At 49.6% G+C, this 14,461-nt stretch overlaps 1 protein-coding gene across 13 annotated transcripts in view; it reads left to right on the top strand.

The window, feature by feature from the left end:
- TACC1 (transforming acidic coiled-coil containing protein 1) overlaps nt 1-13,156 on the top strand; it is a 97,019-nt gene extending 83,863 nt beyond the window's left edge. For 11 of the 13 annotated variants that reach the window (XM_014582643.2, XM_014582642.2, XM_027766807.1 and 8 more), the window contains 7 exons: nt 2,382-2,507; nt 4,430-4,506; nt 6,240-6,283; nt 7,364-7,524; nt 8,418-8,524; nt 11,557-11,677; nt 12,766-13,156. In XM_014582643.2, coding sequence (XP_014438129.1) covers nt 2,382-2,507; nt 4,430-4,506; nt 6,240-6,283; nt 7,364-7,524; nt 8,418-8,524; nt 11,557-11,677; nt 12,766-12,834 — 705 coding nt within the window. In that variant the 3' untranslated portion in view covers nt 12,835-13,156. The remainder of the gene's footprint in view (nt 1-2,381; nt 2,508-4,429; nt 4,507-6,239; nt 6,284-7,363; nt 7,525-8,417; nt 8,525-11,556; nt 11,678-12,765) is intronic. The other 2 variants (XM_027766803.1, XM_014582640.1) reach the window with 1 other exon arrangement.
- Nucleotides 13,157-14,461: the final 1,305 nt, after the last annotated feature.

Here is a 14,461-nt window from a genome sequence, read left to right as displayed (position 1 = left end):
TAAGAAAGCAAGCCCCAGGTCTGGGACTCAAACCATGATCAGCCATGTGGAAGTCTAGCACCTTAAGTACCACGCCACCTCTGGCCTGCTACTAAGAGCTCTTAAATGACATACAGCCTCAGTGTATTTCTGTTGAGCAGTACTGGCAGTAGATACCCGTGCAAACCGACAATACCATGAGGTGAGGGTTGTACTAGAACATGCTGCAGGGGCCGTGGGAGCTGGAGCTGACCCCTCCGTAACCGGTGTTGGGAAGGCTGGATATCAGCCAGCATTAATTTAATATAATTTAAAAAATATTTTTAACTGGTTTTAGACTTATAAAAATAGCACAATCCCTGTCTACCTTTCACCCATATCCCTCAGATATTAGCATTTTATGTAACACGTTAACGTTGTCAGAATCACAGACTCGCCACACGGATGCGGTGCTGTCGTCTAAGCCGTGCTCCGCTGTGGCCATGCCCCTGATGGGACGTCCCACCATCTCCCTTTCTCTGGTGCGCGATGCGGTGCAGGATCCCACATTGCATTTAGCCATGATGCCCTGCCGGTCCTTTAACCTGTGACCCTGCCTCCATCTTTGTCTGCCCTGACTCTGACACCCCGAGTTCCTGTGTGGGGTCCAGCCCTGCGGTGTGTTGTGCTGCAGCCACAAGCCCATGACTGAGCCCCCCCATGAATATTGCCATGTCTGGGAGGCAGTAGATTGGGCATACAGAAGGAGGAGCGGGATTGTAGACGTTCGCTTGTACATGTGTGGTCTTGCAATGCACGGGCACCAGTTTCTGAGTCCACGTGTCCGAGGATGTGGTGTGCACTCTTGAAAAGTCCGGGTTGGCCTTACTAGACGTAGGGCCCTTAGGACATAGGCATAGTCATGCGAGCCGGTGAAGTCATGATGGAGACACTCTGCTGTGATCCGCAGTGAAAATGCACTGCACGTTGGCACTCAGACACACGGCACTTCACGGCATGCACACTGCGTGTTCACTGCTCCGGGACCAAGCAGCCTGGTCGTGCACTGTGGGACCCAGGTCCTTCTGCAGGTTCCCCGTGTTACAGGCACGCGCTGGTGTTGCAGCATGCGGTGACAGCAGAGGGATGCCGGGGACCGGTATGGCCAGCGGACACAGCTTGTCTGCAGCTACAGAACTTACAAGTTCCCAAACATTAGATCACACACTTTTACAAAAGTGTACTCACCTAGGTGGGTGGAAATAGCCTCCAAAAATGCTTTTCAGGAAGGAAAACAGTACGAAGTCCATGTTCTGTGAAAAACAGTGCTCGTCACGTGCATTCTCTGGAACCCAAGGTTACGGTGGGAGGGAGCTGGCACCTCACAAGGTGAAGTGCCACCATTAGGGATCCGGAGACGTCAGAGCAAGGAAGAACAAAAAACACCGGCCCAGAGCTTGACGTGTGTGCAGCCATTTTGAAAGAGGGCACACAGTGGAATATCCCTGACGGCACCACTGGCTTCCAGCAGAGGTCACTGCAGAGATACTGAAGTTCGGGTGGAAGGACATGAGTCAGAACTCACATGTATTTGCCATGCCTCCCAGGGCCTGAACTTAGCCGTACATTCTAAAACATGTCTACCCAGAGGAACCAAACAGAGATACATTTAAAAAATCAGTATGTGAACAGAACAGCTGTCACTGTTTTTGAAAGATTATTTACACAAAACACATCATCCCCAGAAACGTCCAGGAAAATGAGACATGAACCCTGGGTCTTTCTCCTTTATGCACGTGATTCTGTGTGACTGGCCACTCCCGTAAGAATGCTTTCTCCCTTTGGGGTAAGAAGAAAACTTGGTTATCTGTTCAAGGGAAGCTAAGACTACCTTGATCAGCTTTGTACCAGTTTCCTTTAGGTAATCCAGACTTGAGCATCCTTAATCTGAAAATCCCAAATCCGAAATTCTCTAAAATGCCATCTTTTCAGTGCTGATGTCATGCCCAAGTGGAAAATTCTCCACCTGACCTGATATGACGGATCCTGGTCAGAATGCTGCAATGCAGAAACAGCATAAAAGCCACCACCACGCTGTCCATCCGAGATATGTATGGGACAGAAATGAATCGTGCATTCACGTCTGAGTTCCCTCTCAAGATTTATCTCATATCTAAGCAAATATTCCAAAATCTGAAACAAATCCCAAATTTGAAACACTTCTGATTTCAAGCATTTTGGAGAAGGAATTCTCAACCCATACTATAATTTGTTTTTTGTTTTTTGTTGTTGTTTTTAAAGCTTCGTCCCTGTAGGGTTTGTCTTCAACTGTATCTTCAAAGGGTCTGATCAGTGTAGTAATGAGCTTGTTATTGAAGGACATCTGGGGGTAAGCACATTAAATGGAACCCCTGCCCCCACAGGGCCTGTTGGAAGTCTCTTCAGAGAAGGCCCCTGTGTCCGTGGCCTGTGGAGGTGAGAGCCCCCTGGATGGCATCTGCCTCAGCGAGTCCGATAAGACAGCGGTGCTCACCCTGATCCGAGAAGAGGTGAGTGTGCTCCTTCTGTCTGCCTGCCGCTCCTTTGTAAAACCCGTGTGCTGGCAGGCAGGGTCCACCTCTGCTGGCCTGAGTTATCCTGGCGGAAGACCTCATTTCCTGCAGCTTTCTTGGCTCCCATAAAGGGGTCCCTGTGAAACTCTGCTTCGGTGCTGGCGTCCAGACATTCTGGCGGCCGGGGAAAGACGCTGACCACTGGACTGTCCTTAAGAACGTTGGCTCCCTCTTTAGCCTTCAGCCTTGAAGATTTAAATATCTGCGTTTGCCACCTCTGCTCACTTTTCACTCAGTCATTCACTTCACTTTACAGAGGACAGTGCTCATGCCTAGAAACTCCCTAAGTCTTCTAGTAACATACAGTTGTTTCCTGCTTTCCTCCATTCTTTTTTTTTTTTTTTTTTTTTGTGGTTTTTTTGTCTTGGGGGCATTCTACCCGCCAAAGACAGAGACAGACAGAAAGTGAGAAATCACGCCCCCCCTGGGGGGGGGCATGGCCATGTGGCAGTCCCTTCTCCTCCATTTGCCTCTTGGGATCCTGGGCACGCACGCGCACGTGCCTGGTGTGAGTTTAAGCCACCGGGGTCCGGGACTCAAACTGGGGTTGACAACATGGAAGTCCAGTGACATAGCCATTACACCAACTGCTGGTCCCCTCCATTCTTTAATTAAACAGTTCAGCTCTTGAATTCAACTGGGTTGTGTTTCTTGAACAGCCTTTGTTCACAATAGATCACTATAAGGCCTTTCCTGGGTGATCTGAAAATATAAAAGATTGTTAGGTGCTGTGAGGGGACCTCAAAAAGTTTGTGTAAAAATAGAATAAAATTATGAGTTTTTTGGGTACAAATTTGAAATCCATGCATAGTTTTTTCCTATAAGTTTTTTGAAGACCCTGTAGTTTATGTGTTTTGTTTATGGTTTTTTGATGAGTTACCTTTTTCTTTTAAGGTGTCGCAATTTTCTTGTTACCATGTCAGGAGGGTAGTTGAGCACCTTGGCTGTAGGTCGTTTAAAGCTTTATGAAATAGCATCAGGTTCGTAATCAGGCACGTTACCGAGTTCTATCATCAAAACTTGGGGACAGACTAAGAGGGCCTGCCAACGTCTCGTAAATGAGAGAAAGGGCTTTATATTCCTGAGAGCTGAGCTGTGAGATGACCACCTGACTGATCAAAACCAGGTGCCTGGTCCCCAGAAGCAGACGGATGGCTTCCTGGTTCTCGAGATCCTGTTCGAAGGCCCCAAAAGAGAGTGCCCGAGTTAGGAAGAGGGACGTGCAGTACAGGGAGAGCAGTGGGTGCCCAGCCAGCCTGGTCCAGAGCACATGGAACTCAGAGTTAGCAAGAGCGGCACCAGCTCTGGTCTGACGAGGCAAGGTCCTGCCCACAGGGCGGGACCCACGGCCACACACACCAGTTCGAGAGTCGCCCTGCTGAGCCCCTCGTTTGGACTGTTCACGTCACGTAGAAGGAGGATGTGCCGGCCATGCCAGCCTCTAGTGCCCTGATTGCCTGCCGTAAAGGCATCGTGTCTGGCATCTGGTGCAGCTCTGTGGCTTGGGTTGGTGAGCCATAGTCAGGAGCTCTGTTCTGGATCCTGCCCCAGGCAGGGCTCTGGGGTGGCAGAGCTGGGAGCCAGGCCCTGGACCAAGGTAGAAGTCATAGAAGCTGATAATGCCACTTGAAATCCCCGGGCCAGGTTCTGCTCACCTCTCCCCTGGTGGCTGCATTCTAGCGTCCTGTGTGCTGAGAGTCCCTCTTCCAAAGGTTTATGAGCATTAGATACGTGGAGCTGAGGTTTTATATGCCTAATCCGAGTGGATGAGATAGACCTGGGCATTGTCCTCGGTCTTCAGTCTTGAATTCAAAGTGTCATAGACTGTTTAGGTAAAACCAAGCTTTATTATAACCTAGATCATCACTAAAGAGATTGAAGCAAATGAATGGAAGAAAAAATATGAAGAGACCCGGCAAGAAGTCTTGGAGATGAGGTTAGATTGGAGGCTGGGGAGGGGCTGGAGGCTTGGGTGGGGCGATGAGAGCAAGGCTGGGGAGGGGCTGGAGGCTTGGGTGGGGTGATGAGGGTGTTTGCTTACTCCGCAGAGGAGCAAGCCTGAGCTGCTGGAGGGCCGGGCTCCGTGCCTCGGGCTCTGTGATGAGATGTCATTGCACGAGGTCTTCCATTTAGATATTGGAACTTGCCTACAATCTCACAGTGTTCAGAACATCGCATGGAAGCAGAACACACACAATTCTAGTCTTTTTATTAAGTTAACATAAATCTGTACAAAAACATCCACTTGGGGGGCCAGCAGGCGGCGTTGTGGTTACAGTACTGGATTCTACGTGGCCAACTGCACTTGCGTCCCAAACCAAGCAGCTTGAAAATCACTCTAGGCTTTGTGCGTGTTTGCCCAAAACTTCAGGAAAATGGAGAAGGGATTGCCATATGGCCATATTCCCTGGGGTGTGATTTCTCACTTTCCCTCTCTGTCTCTTTCTGGTGAAGGTACATACCCTATGGCAAAAAACAAAAACAAAACAAAACAAAACAAAAACACTTGGAATACAGAGTAGTATGATTTATTGATAGAGTTACTGATACATTGAAATTGTAACACTTTTTTAAAAAGAATTATTTTATTTAACTTTTAAGAAAATTGCATATTTTAATTTTGACCAAAGAAGGACAGAGTGAGAGGGGGGGGGGAATGAGAAAGCGAAATGCCTGGTTTGGGACTTGAACCATGATCGGCCGTGTGGGAGTCCAGCACCCTTAACCACCATGCCACCTGCTGGCCCTGAAATTTGTATTACTTTTAAGAAATTAATGTACGTAGTAGCTTCAAATTATATCACTACCAAGTAGATTATGAAAAGCATGATAACAAGAAGCAAAATTGATTGACTTTAAGTTGCTATCTTTTATTTTTCCTGCTCGCTCCTTAGAAAGGAGAGAGATGAGCCGTGAAATGACACAGAATTGCAGCAGAGAAGGAAAAAGCACCGGCCATGCACCGTGCAGTCGGTGCATGGGTGGGAAGGGAAGTTTTAACGCTCCACATTGGGCTGGGGGGCGAAGGGACCATGCCCTCCTGAGAAGCGCTACCAGCGTCTGATGGCAGCGACAGGGTGGGGTCAGTCATCAGTTCTGTGGGTGGACGGAGAAGACACCCGGGCCAGCCCGGGTCAGGAAGACCTTGCACATTCACTGAGGAAAGGCCAGCCCCACAGGGTTAAAGTCTTTGAATGAGTGAAATACTTTTGGGATTAGGAAACAAAACTCAGATCTGAATCCCAGGGCTAGAGTGCCTGGAGAGTGGATTAAGACCAGCAAAGCCCCAACTCAGATGAGACCTCTTAGGAAGAGCCACAGAGAATGTCTTTAACTTAATTTTGTAAAAAATAGCGATGTGTCTAAGCAAATTATTCCATCCAAGTGTTCAAGTAGGCGCTGAGGAAAGATGAAGGCAGTTATGCCTGCAGACAGAGTAAAAGGCCTGCCAAACATAAAACCTTAAGAAAAATCTTCTGAACTCTAAAGAACCTCGCTTAATATGAGAGAGGGAGAGGAGCAGAGGGGGAGAAGAAGGGCAGGAGGTGGGCGAGGGAGACGGGGCCTCAGGCAGACACGTGTGTATGCGAATGTGTTTGGTGGTTTGGGTCTCCAGCGTTCACTTCTGAAAATTCTCTGACAATAAATTTTTTGTTCTTCCTTATTTAGGAAAATCGTGGCTGAGTATGAAAAAACCATTGCCCAAATGATTGGTAAGGAGAAAAAAAATGTTTTAAGTATTATTTACTTATTTATTTATTTTATTATTATTATTATTTGGAGAGGTTTTTGCTATAGGGCGCGTGTGCTCACCAGAAAGACAGACAGAGAGATAGAGAGTGAGAAATCACCCCCCAGGGAGGATGGCCACACCACAATCCCTTCTCCTCCATTCTTCTCTTGGGATCTTGGGCATGCACATGCGCCTGGCGTGAGTTTAAGCCACCAGGTCCGGGACTTGAACCATGGTTGGCTGCATGGGAGTCCAGCGACATAGCCATTACACTAACTGCTGGTTCCAATTTATTATTATTTCTTAATTTGTTATAGGGTACATGTGCTCACCGAAGAGACAGAGAAAGATAGGGAAGTGAGAAAGCAAGCCACCAGGCCCAGGACTTAACCCGCAGTCACCAGGTGGGAGTCCAGCACCTTAACCGCCACGCCACCTGCTGGCCCTGTCAGTCTGTAGGGGCTGCGGGATTGAAGTACCATAAACAAGGTGGCTTAGAAACAGTTCCACTTTTCCGTCACTTAGATTGACAGGTCTCGTGTCCTGGCTGGATGGCAGGCATGCGTGGAGAGAGAGCAACCCGGGGACAAGCACTTTGTAGCAATCCGTTTTCTCACAGCAGCTAGAACTCACTCAGTCTCTTGCTTCAGTACCTCCTGAGGCCATTACACTGGGGACAGCCTTTCCAGAACATGAACCTTTGGGGAGCAAACCGTTGTCTAAACCCTCAGTGGCAGAGAAACCTGAGGGATGCGAAGCCGCAGGTGGGGTGGGGACTGTACTGTCCTCCCGGGCAGCTGTGTGGTCCCACCCTCCTCTCTCGGGCCTCTGCTCGGACCTGTCCCATGTGCGAGGTCACTATAACACGCCACCCTCAGTCCCTCCTGCCCTCCTTTGTCCTTTCCCCATCCCCGTCACTGGCCGTCTCCCCCCGAGAGTGTGAGTCCTTGGGAAGAGAACCTCCATGCCCTCAGCACCCAGGTCGCCGCTTGGCTCGTGGAGAGCTGCCGTCGGCTACTGTCCAATAATTGTGCTGTCACTTTTGACCTGTGATTCCCAGAAGATGAACAGAGGACCAGTATGACGTCTCAGAAGAGCTTCCAGCAGCTGACCATGGAGAAGGAGCAGGCCCTGGCCGATCTGAACTCTGTGGAGAGGTCTCTTTCTGATCTCTTCAGGAGATACGAGAACCTGAAAAGCGTTCTGGAAGGGTTCAAGAAGGTAGCGTGCCCTTCCCTTCTGTCTCCTGCCAGCGTGTGTCCTTGGTAACAGGTCATGGACCACGTGCGGGGGCGGGGGTGCCTCTCTGTGAGGGCTCAGGGCCTGTCGGCCTCGTATCGCCTGTTCCAGGGAAGCTGGTTTTACTCCCTTTTCTCTGCGCTTGCTCAGATGTCTGACCCAGTGGGTGGCGTGTCTTGTTCATTTCTCTGCTGAGTGAAGTCCATAGACGAAACCAGCCTGTGACAGGAAGTACCATGGCCACACTGCGGCCCTTCTCCATTCTCCTCTCGGGATTTGGGGCACACGTGCACACGCACCTGGCATGAGTTTAAGCTACCTGGTCTGGGCCGCGAACCGTGTTGAGCATGTGGGAGTCCAGCGACGTAACCATTGCACCATCTGCTGGTCCCAGTAACCTCCTCTTTAATGTTAGTAAAATAAGGGGTTCCATATCACTGGCAACTTCAGGCTGCATATTGTGGAATAAACTCGGTATTTAAACTTTACTATTTCAGATTTAAATGTAAGTGGGCATACTGATTTAATTTGGTTGTCCACTACCAGTAAGACACACTTCTAGCTGTGGAATGCTTTAATCTCATACTAAAGTGAGACCAACATTTATCTGCTGTGGAAATGCCATCTAACTCTGAATATATTGGTGTGGCTGAACATTGCGTGTAGTGTTGAACTGTAGTCCGTGAGGAAAGAAGCTCGAATTTCTTTAGCAAGGACTGTGTATGCGTGTTTCTAATGACCATGGAGTATAAATGAAAGGTATCTGAATTAGTTAAGGTTTTTCCGTTAAAAAAAAACAACCTGAAAACTCGTGCATGTATATTGTTAGTAGGAAACAAATGATCTGTTTATTTTAAATTGTCGTCTTGGAACAGAATGAAGAAGCCTTGAAGAAATGCGCTCAGGATTACCTCGCCAGAGTCAGGCAAGAGGAACAGCGCTATCAGGCCCTGAAAATCCACGCAGAAGAGAAGCTAGACAAGTACGAGCTCGCAACTGGGACTTGCAGTTTTGAGGGAAGATTGATAGACAAAAATAATTATTTTTACTGTTTTGCAACTCCAGGTTCCATTTGTGTATATGATGTGTGCGTGTGTGCGGGTGCGTGCATGTGCGCGTGTGCGTGTGTGTGCTTCATTTAATTTTTGAACCAGCTTCATGTGGTCAAATGTTTAACACCAGTTACCTCCCTCCCAGCCCTGTGCCTCTTCCCCCACCCCAGGGCGTCAGCATTACCCATTTATTTATTTTACGAGAGGGGCGCTCTCCCTGGGGTCTTCCCACCGCCATCATCTGATCTCCGTCAGCCCAGATCCTGCTCTGGGAGGTCCTTTCCCGTGTGGACCCGGAGGTGCCAGGGTTGTGCCCGGCCCTGCCCCTCCCTTCCTTGTTAGGCAGCTGATAGGCTACTTCCCTTTTTGCGCTCAGCAGTATAATTTTTGAACTCTTTCCATGTCGGTCCAAGATAAGCGTCCTTATTTTCTGAACAGCTGCACAGCATCATGTTGGAATGCACCACTTATCTGTTCAGTCCCCTTCCGTTAGACATGTAGGTTAGCCACCATCCGTGGCTGCTGCAGACAGTACTGCAGGAAATAACTTCGTAGCTCCTTTTCTGGGGTGGGTATTTTTGCTATAAGGCACGTGTGCTTGGAGAAAGAGAGAGAAATAGAGAGAGCAGAAGTGAGAAATCACTCTTCTCTTTTCTCCTCTCAAGATTTTGGGCATGCACGTACACACGCCCGGCCTGAGTTTCAAGCCACCAAGTCCAGGATACGAACCATGGTCGACCATGTGGGAGTCCAGTGTTACTCCTCCACACCTCCTGGCCCCATAGATTTCCATTCTGTTTGCATGTGAGTTGTCTGTATGCTAGGAAAGGTAGTTAGACTAAAGAGTATATTAATTTAAAGTTACGGTCAATGTCGTTGAATCGGCCTTGTCCGACTTCCGTCAGTTTATACTCTTGTACGACGTGTGTGAGTGCTCCTTTCCCCACAGCTTTCCCGCAGATCAGGTTTTTGGGTTTCTGCAAATCTAATAGTTGAAAATGGTATTTCATTGTAGGATTTTATTTTATGTATTTATTTTTTTTTTTTGCCAAGTAACAAAGCTTTTGCTTTATTCAAAGTACTGTTGATTCATATTTACAAAGGCTCTTTTAAAAATTCATAGAAAATGTATATTATAAAAAAATCTATACATGGATTTCAAAATTTCTATTCACTAAAATAAATTCATGCTTTAATTCCATTTTGTACGAATTTTTTGACATTTCCTTGTGGAAGTGAAACTGAATGTTCCAGTAGCCATCTCTTCCTGTATTTGCTGTACTGGGACGACCTTATTCTTTGCTCGTTCTCTTTTTTTTTTTTTTTGGCAGAGGTTTTTGCCATAGGGCGCGTGTGCTCGCCAGAACGACAGAGACATAGAAACAGAAAGCGAGAAATCACCTCCGGGGGAGGATGGTCACGCCGCAATCCCTTCTCCTCCATTCTCCTCTCAGAATCTTGGGCACGCACGCACACGCGCCCAGCGTGAGTTTTAAGCCACCGGGTCCGGGACACGAACCACGGTCGACTACGTGGGAGTCCAGCGACATAGCCATTACGCTAACTGCTGGTTCCCTCTTTGCTCATTTTCTCTCGTCATTTAATAAGTTTGAATATTAGGGACACTAGCCTTTTTGTGATAATGAGTTGTAAGTAATTTTTCCATGTGTCCTTTTATTTTCTGAATCTGCCTGTGGTGTTTTTTAAATATGCAGGGTTTTTTTTTTAATGTAATACAATTTGTCATTCATTTCTTTCACAGCTTCTGGAAAAGTATAGTCAGAAAAGTCTTCCCCATACTGCGTAGAAAATATTCTCTTCTAGTGCTTTTACAGCTTGATTTTTGTTTTTAAGCGAGGGAGAGTATAGCAAGCATAGGAGGAGAGAAACCGAGAGTGAGCGAGGGTCTTTCTCGCAGGGTCTTGCTGTGGCAGCCCTGCACTCTCGCCTCCTGTTGGCTCGGATTCCAGACACGCTATGGCACCTGGACTGTGCATACTGGTCCAGGGCCTGAACCTGGGCCTCCCGTGCAAGCCCCCCGTCACTCACCCGTGCCCTGCAGGGTTTCCTGAGGAGCCACGCGAAGGCCGCGTTGGGCTATGTGGACGGCACAGGCTGCTGTCCTTCCTCCTGTTAGAGAAAACATCTAAGTCCCCCTTTTCCCTTTCCCACTCTAGTTCTTTCCGCTGGGCTGCGGCACTCCAGCCTTCATTTGGACATTCATCCCCAGTTCCTAGCATTCTCCATCGCAAAGAAGGTGCAGGCAACACCCCGTGCACACGCCGTGGCGTCACGTGGGGACTTGCTAGTGGCGGGCACACCCCTGTAGCCGTCCTCGTCACTGTCACATGGCCCTCCACTGCAGTGCCAGTGCTCGTCACCCCCGTGGGGACGCGAGCTTGCGTCTCAGCTCACACAGGACAGGCCGTCCTCGTTGTGTCTCGCCAGTTCAATACGTTTATAAAGTTTGTCCTTCATTTCCAGGCTTCCTGCCCTAGTGAGGCTTTAGCACCCTTTCACTCGTTAACTGGGGTTTATCAACAGACATTGGGTTTTCTAAGATTTCCTTCGCATCTCATTAAAAAATTACCCTTACGTCTGTCTCACAGAGGCCCGCGGTCTCTGTTCTGACCTGGATTGATAATGCTCAAATGCTCCACTCCACTGGGTTTTAAAAACATCTAAGATTGTTGTAGCAAGTGCTGTATGACTTCATTTCCTAGCGACACTGTGGCCCTTGAGGTTGGCTCTGCCGTTGGTTTGTGCCATGGAAGTTTCTCGGGCAGTCTGTGTCGACTTTCTTCCTGTGAATCCCAACTGAATTACGTAGGTCGCCGATTCCTGTTCTCTGTCTTACCTCGCAGTCAGCCCTTCGGTCTCCCGGGTGGCAGTTGTCAGTGTCCCACCGCCAGGGTACTCGTCACTGGTGTCTAAGCACTTGCTGTCTCTATTCCGCCAACAGAGCCAACGAAGAGATCGCTCAGGTTCGGACTAAAGCCAAGGCTGAGAGTGCAGCCCTCCACGCTGGGCTCCGGAAAGAGCAGATGAAGGTGGAGTCCCTGGAAAGGGCCCTGCAGCAGAAGGTAAGGAAGGGGCCCGGCCTGGGCCACCCAGACGCTTGCCTTCCCTCCTCAGCCCTCTTATGTCCTTGCTGTACTTAGCCTGGAGTGACCCTAGCCAGGATGCATCAGTTAGCTCCTTTGCAAACCCATTCCGGTCAGGCTGTGGCACTTCCAGGCATAGCGTGTGAGAACCCTCCATAGCCTGGGTGCGGAGTGGAAGCTGCGTTTAACTGAGGTTCGCCGGGCCACACGCTTCTTAGCTGGAGTCTTGAAGCTGCTTTTCTCTCTCCTTTTTTCATGCGGTGTCTCATGCCACCGTCCCCCATCATTGCTGTAGGTCACTGGTTCTCACTTGGGGGCAGTTTTGCCCTCTGGGGACACTGGGCACCAGCTGGAGTAGACTGGGTTGTCATGGCTAGAGATGCTGCTGGCACCTGGTGGCAGAGGCCAGGAAGGCTGCTGGCACCTGGCGGCAGAGGCCAGGAAGGCTGCTGGCATCCCACCGGGCACGACAGGCTTACCTACCCCAAACAGCAGCAAGGCTGTGTCGAGAAGCTCTGCAGAGCCGAGAAGTCACTGGAGGGCGGCCTTGCTTCTCACTGCTCAGCATTCTCGCCTTCTCTGTCCTGTGTCCCCAACATTGCTTTTCCGCATCTGCGGTTACTTGCTCAGGCCTGTGACGTCTGACAATGTGTGGTGAGGTCTGCTCACTTCGAGCAGGGGCCTGTGTCACGGGGTCTGGGAGCCTCCAGGAAGGTGTTCCCTGGGCTCCTTGTGTTCCCAAGCCCTGCAGAGGCTGATGGCTTGAGTGAGACCCTGTTTAACACGTGCCCCGGGCAGTTCCTGTGACTACAGGGAAACCTGGGAGCTGGGAAGTTCATGGACCCCTGCCCCCAACTTCAGCGTAATTTTGTGTCGCGAGCATTTTCTGGGGGCAGGTTTACAGCCTTCCTTTCTGTGAAGGATCTCTGATGTAGGCGAGTTGCGCATCACTGGACCGGGTGTCGGGGTAGGACCTAGCCGGCCTGGGCCCGTGTAGCTGTGATCGCCTTTGTCTCAGAGCACGGAGTGGCCCGCGCAGTCTCAATGTCATGTCATTTGTCTTTCAGAACCAAGAAATCGAAGAACTGACAAAAATCTGTGATGAGCTGATCGCAAAGCTGGGGAAGACGGACTGAGAGCGCTGTTAGCTCAGCAGGTCTGCGTTTGGCTGCTTCTCTTGTGACCACAATTATCTTGCCTTATCCAGGAATAATCGCCCCTCTGCAGAGAAAAGAAAAAGACTTGAAAAAGCACATGCCTCCTGCTGCGCACCCTGCTTTGCTGCCCACGTGACGGCCCCGGAGAAGCCGCGGGGTTCAGCGCCGTCCATCGGGGAGGGGGCAGGACCCGCCAGTGCTAGAGTCCCTGGATAATCCGTCTGCGGTTCAGGCGGATAGCTGCTGAGTTTGGCTTGGTGACTTCTCTCTTCAGTTGGTTTTAAAGTCATCTTTACTTTTTTGGGAGTGTTCAATTTGTGATTTTATGGCTACTGTGTGGGGTCCTCTCCTGCCCACAGCCCGTCTCACTTTCTTGTGGCCTGTTTATTTCACCTTCATTTCCCACAGCAGTGGTTTAATTTAAGGGGTAATTGAGCCTACGCGCACTGCAGTTTGAAAGCAGGGGGCGCTCGGGAAGCCTTTTTCCACTTGCCGTCCTTGCACGCACCCGCGTTCACACACGCTGCAGCTTTCCCCGTCAGAGTCCGGTAGGGAGTTCTGTGTGGAAGAACACACGTCCATAAACCTAAAACCCCGCTCAGAAGTCGAGGCCTAGCTCAGAGTGCCAGCTGGAGAGGGTGGGGGTGTCCCCTCAGGGAGGTGGTCGGGCTGTGACTGGCCACAGTGGTGGACTGCTCAGTCCGGGCAGTGTGGCCCTCTGGTCGCTGGGGGCCCTCACAAGTCTGACACATCTGCCCCAAAGTCACTTAGTCTCCAGATACAAAATCACCGTCTAACCTTCGTTATCTTTATATGTGAAGTATGTAAAACAGATGCACTCATAAAAGGTTTAGACGGTCTCATTTCACTGAAAGGTAACTGTGGCCTCATTATCAAGTGTAAAGTGAAGCAGTGTTTTTTTTTTTTTTTTTTTTAAACAAGGGTAATGCAGTTTTTCTCCAGAATTTTATGAAAAGGCAAAAAAAAAAAAAATACTTTCAAGCTTAAGGTAAAATTTTCAACAAAAGGGACCAGCAGTTAGTGTAATGGCTATGTCCCTGGCCTCCCATGTAGTCGACCACGGTTTGAGTCCCGGACCCGGTGACTTAAACTCATGCCAGGCGCGTGTGCGTGCGTGCCCAAGATCCCAAGAGGAGAATGGAGGAGGCGGGATTGGGGCCAATGCAACGTGGCCATCCCCCCTGGGTGTGATTTCTCACTTTCTGTCTCTGTCTTTCTGGCGAGCACACATGCCCTATGGCAAAAACCTCTACAAAAAAAAATTTTTTTTTTCAACAAAATAGGCAGTAAAAATCATGTGAACCACTCTCCAAATCAACTCATTTTGGATATTTTTTTAAAAGACTGCATGCTGGGGAGGGGAGTATAGGGAGAAGGTCTGTGTAAACAAAGCTGTATTCCTCAGTTCCCACTGGACTTGGGTCAGAGTGGGGGGCCTAACCCCCTCGTGGGAATGTTACACCAGTGCCCGTGAGTCCCCTTCGGCCGGACAGGCCAAAGCAAACCCACACGAGCTCTGAGAGTACTCTTCAGGCCGAAACTGCCCCGAGAGCTCCCGGTGACGGCCTCGTGCTCGGCCGCGTAG

This window comes from Tupaia chinensis, unplaced genomic scaffold, assembly GCF_000334495.1.
Source record: "Tupaia chinensis unplaced genomic scaffold, TupChi_1.0 Scaffold143705_1, whole genome shotgun sequence".
NCBI classification, from domain to species: Eukaryota; Metazoa; Chordata; class Mammalia; order Scandentia; family Tupaiidae; genus Tupaia; species Tupaia belangeri.
Note: the sequence above shows the minus strand (reverse complement) of the source record. Positions and strands in the feature narration are given on the sequence as shown.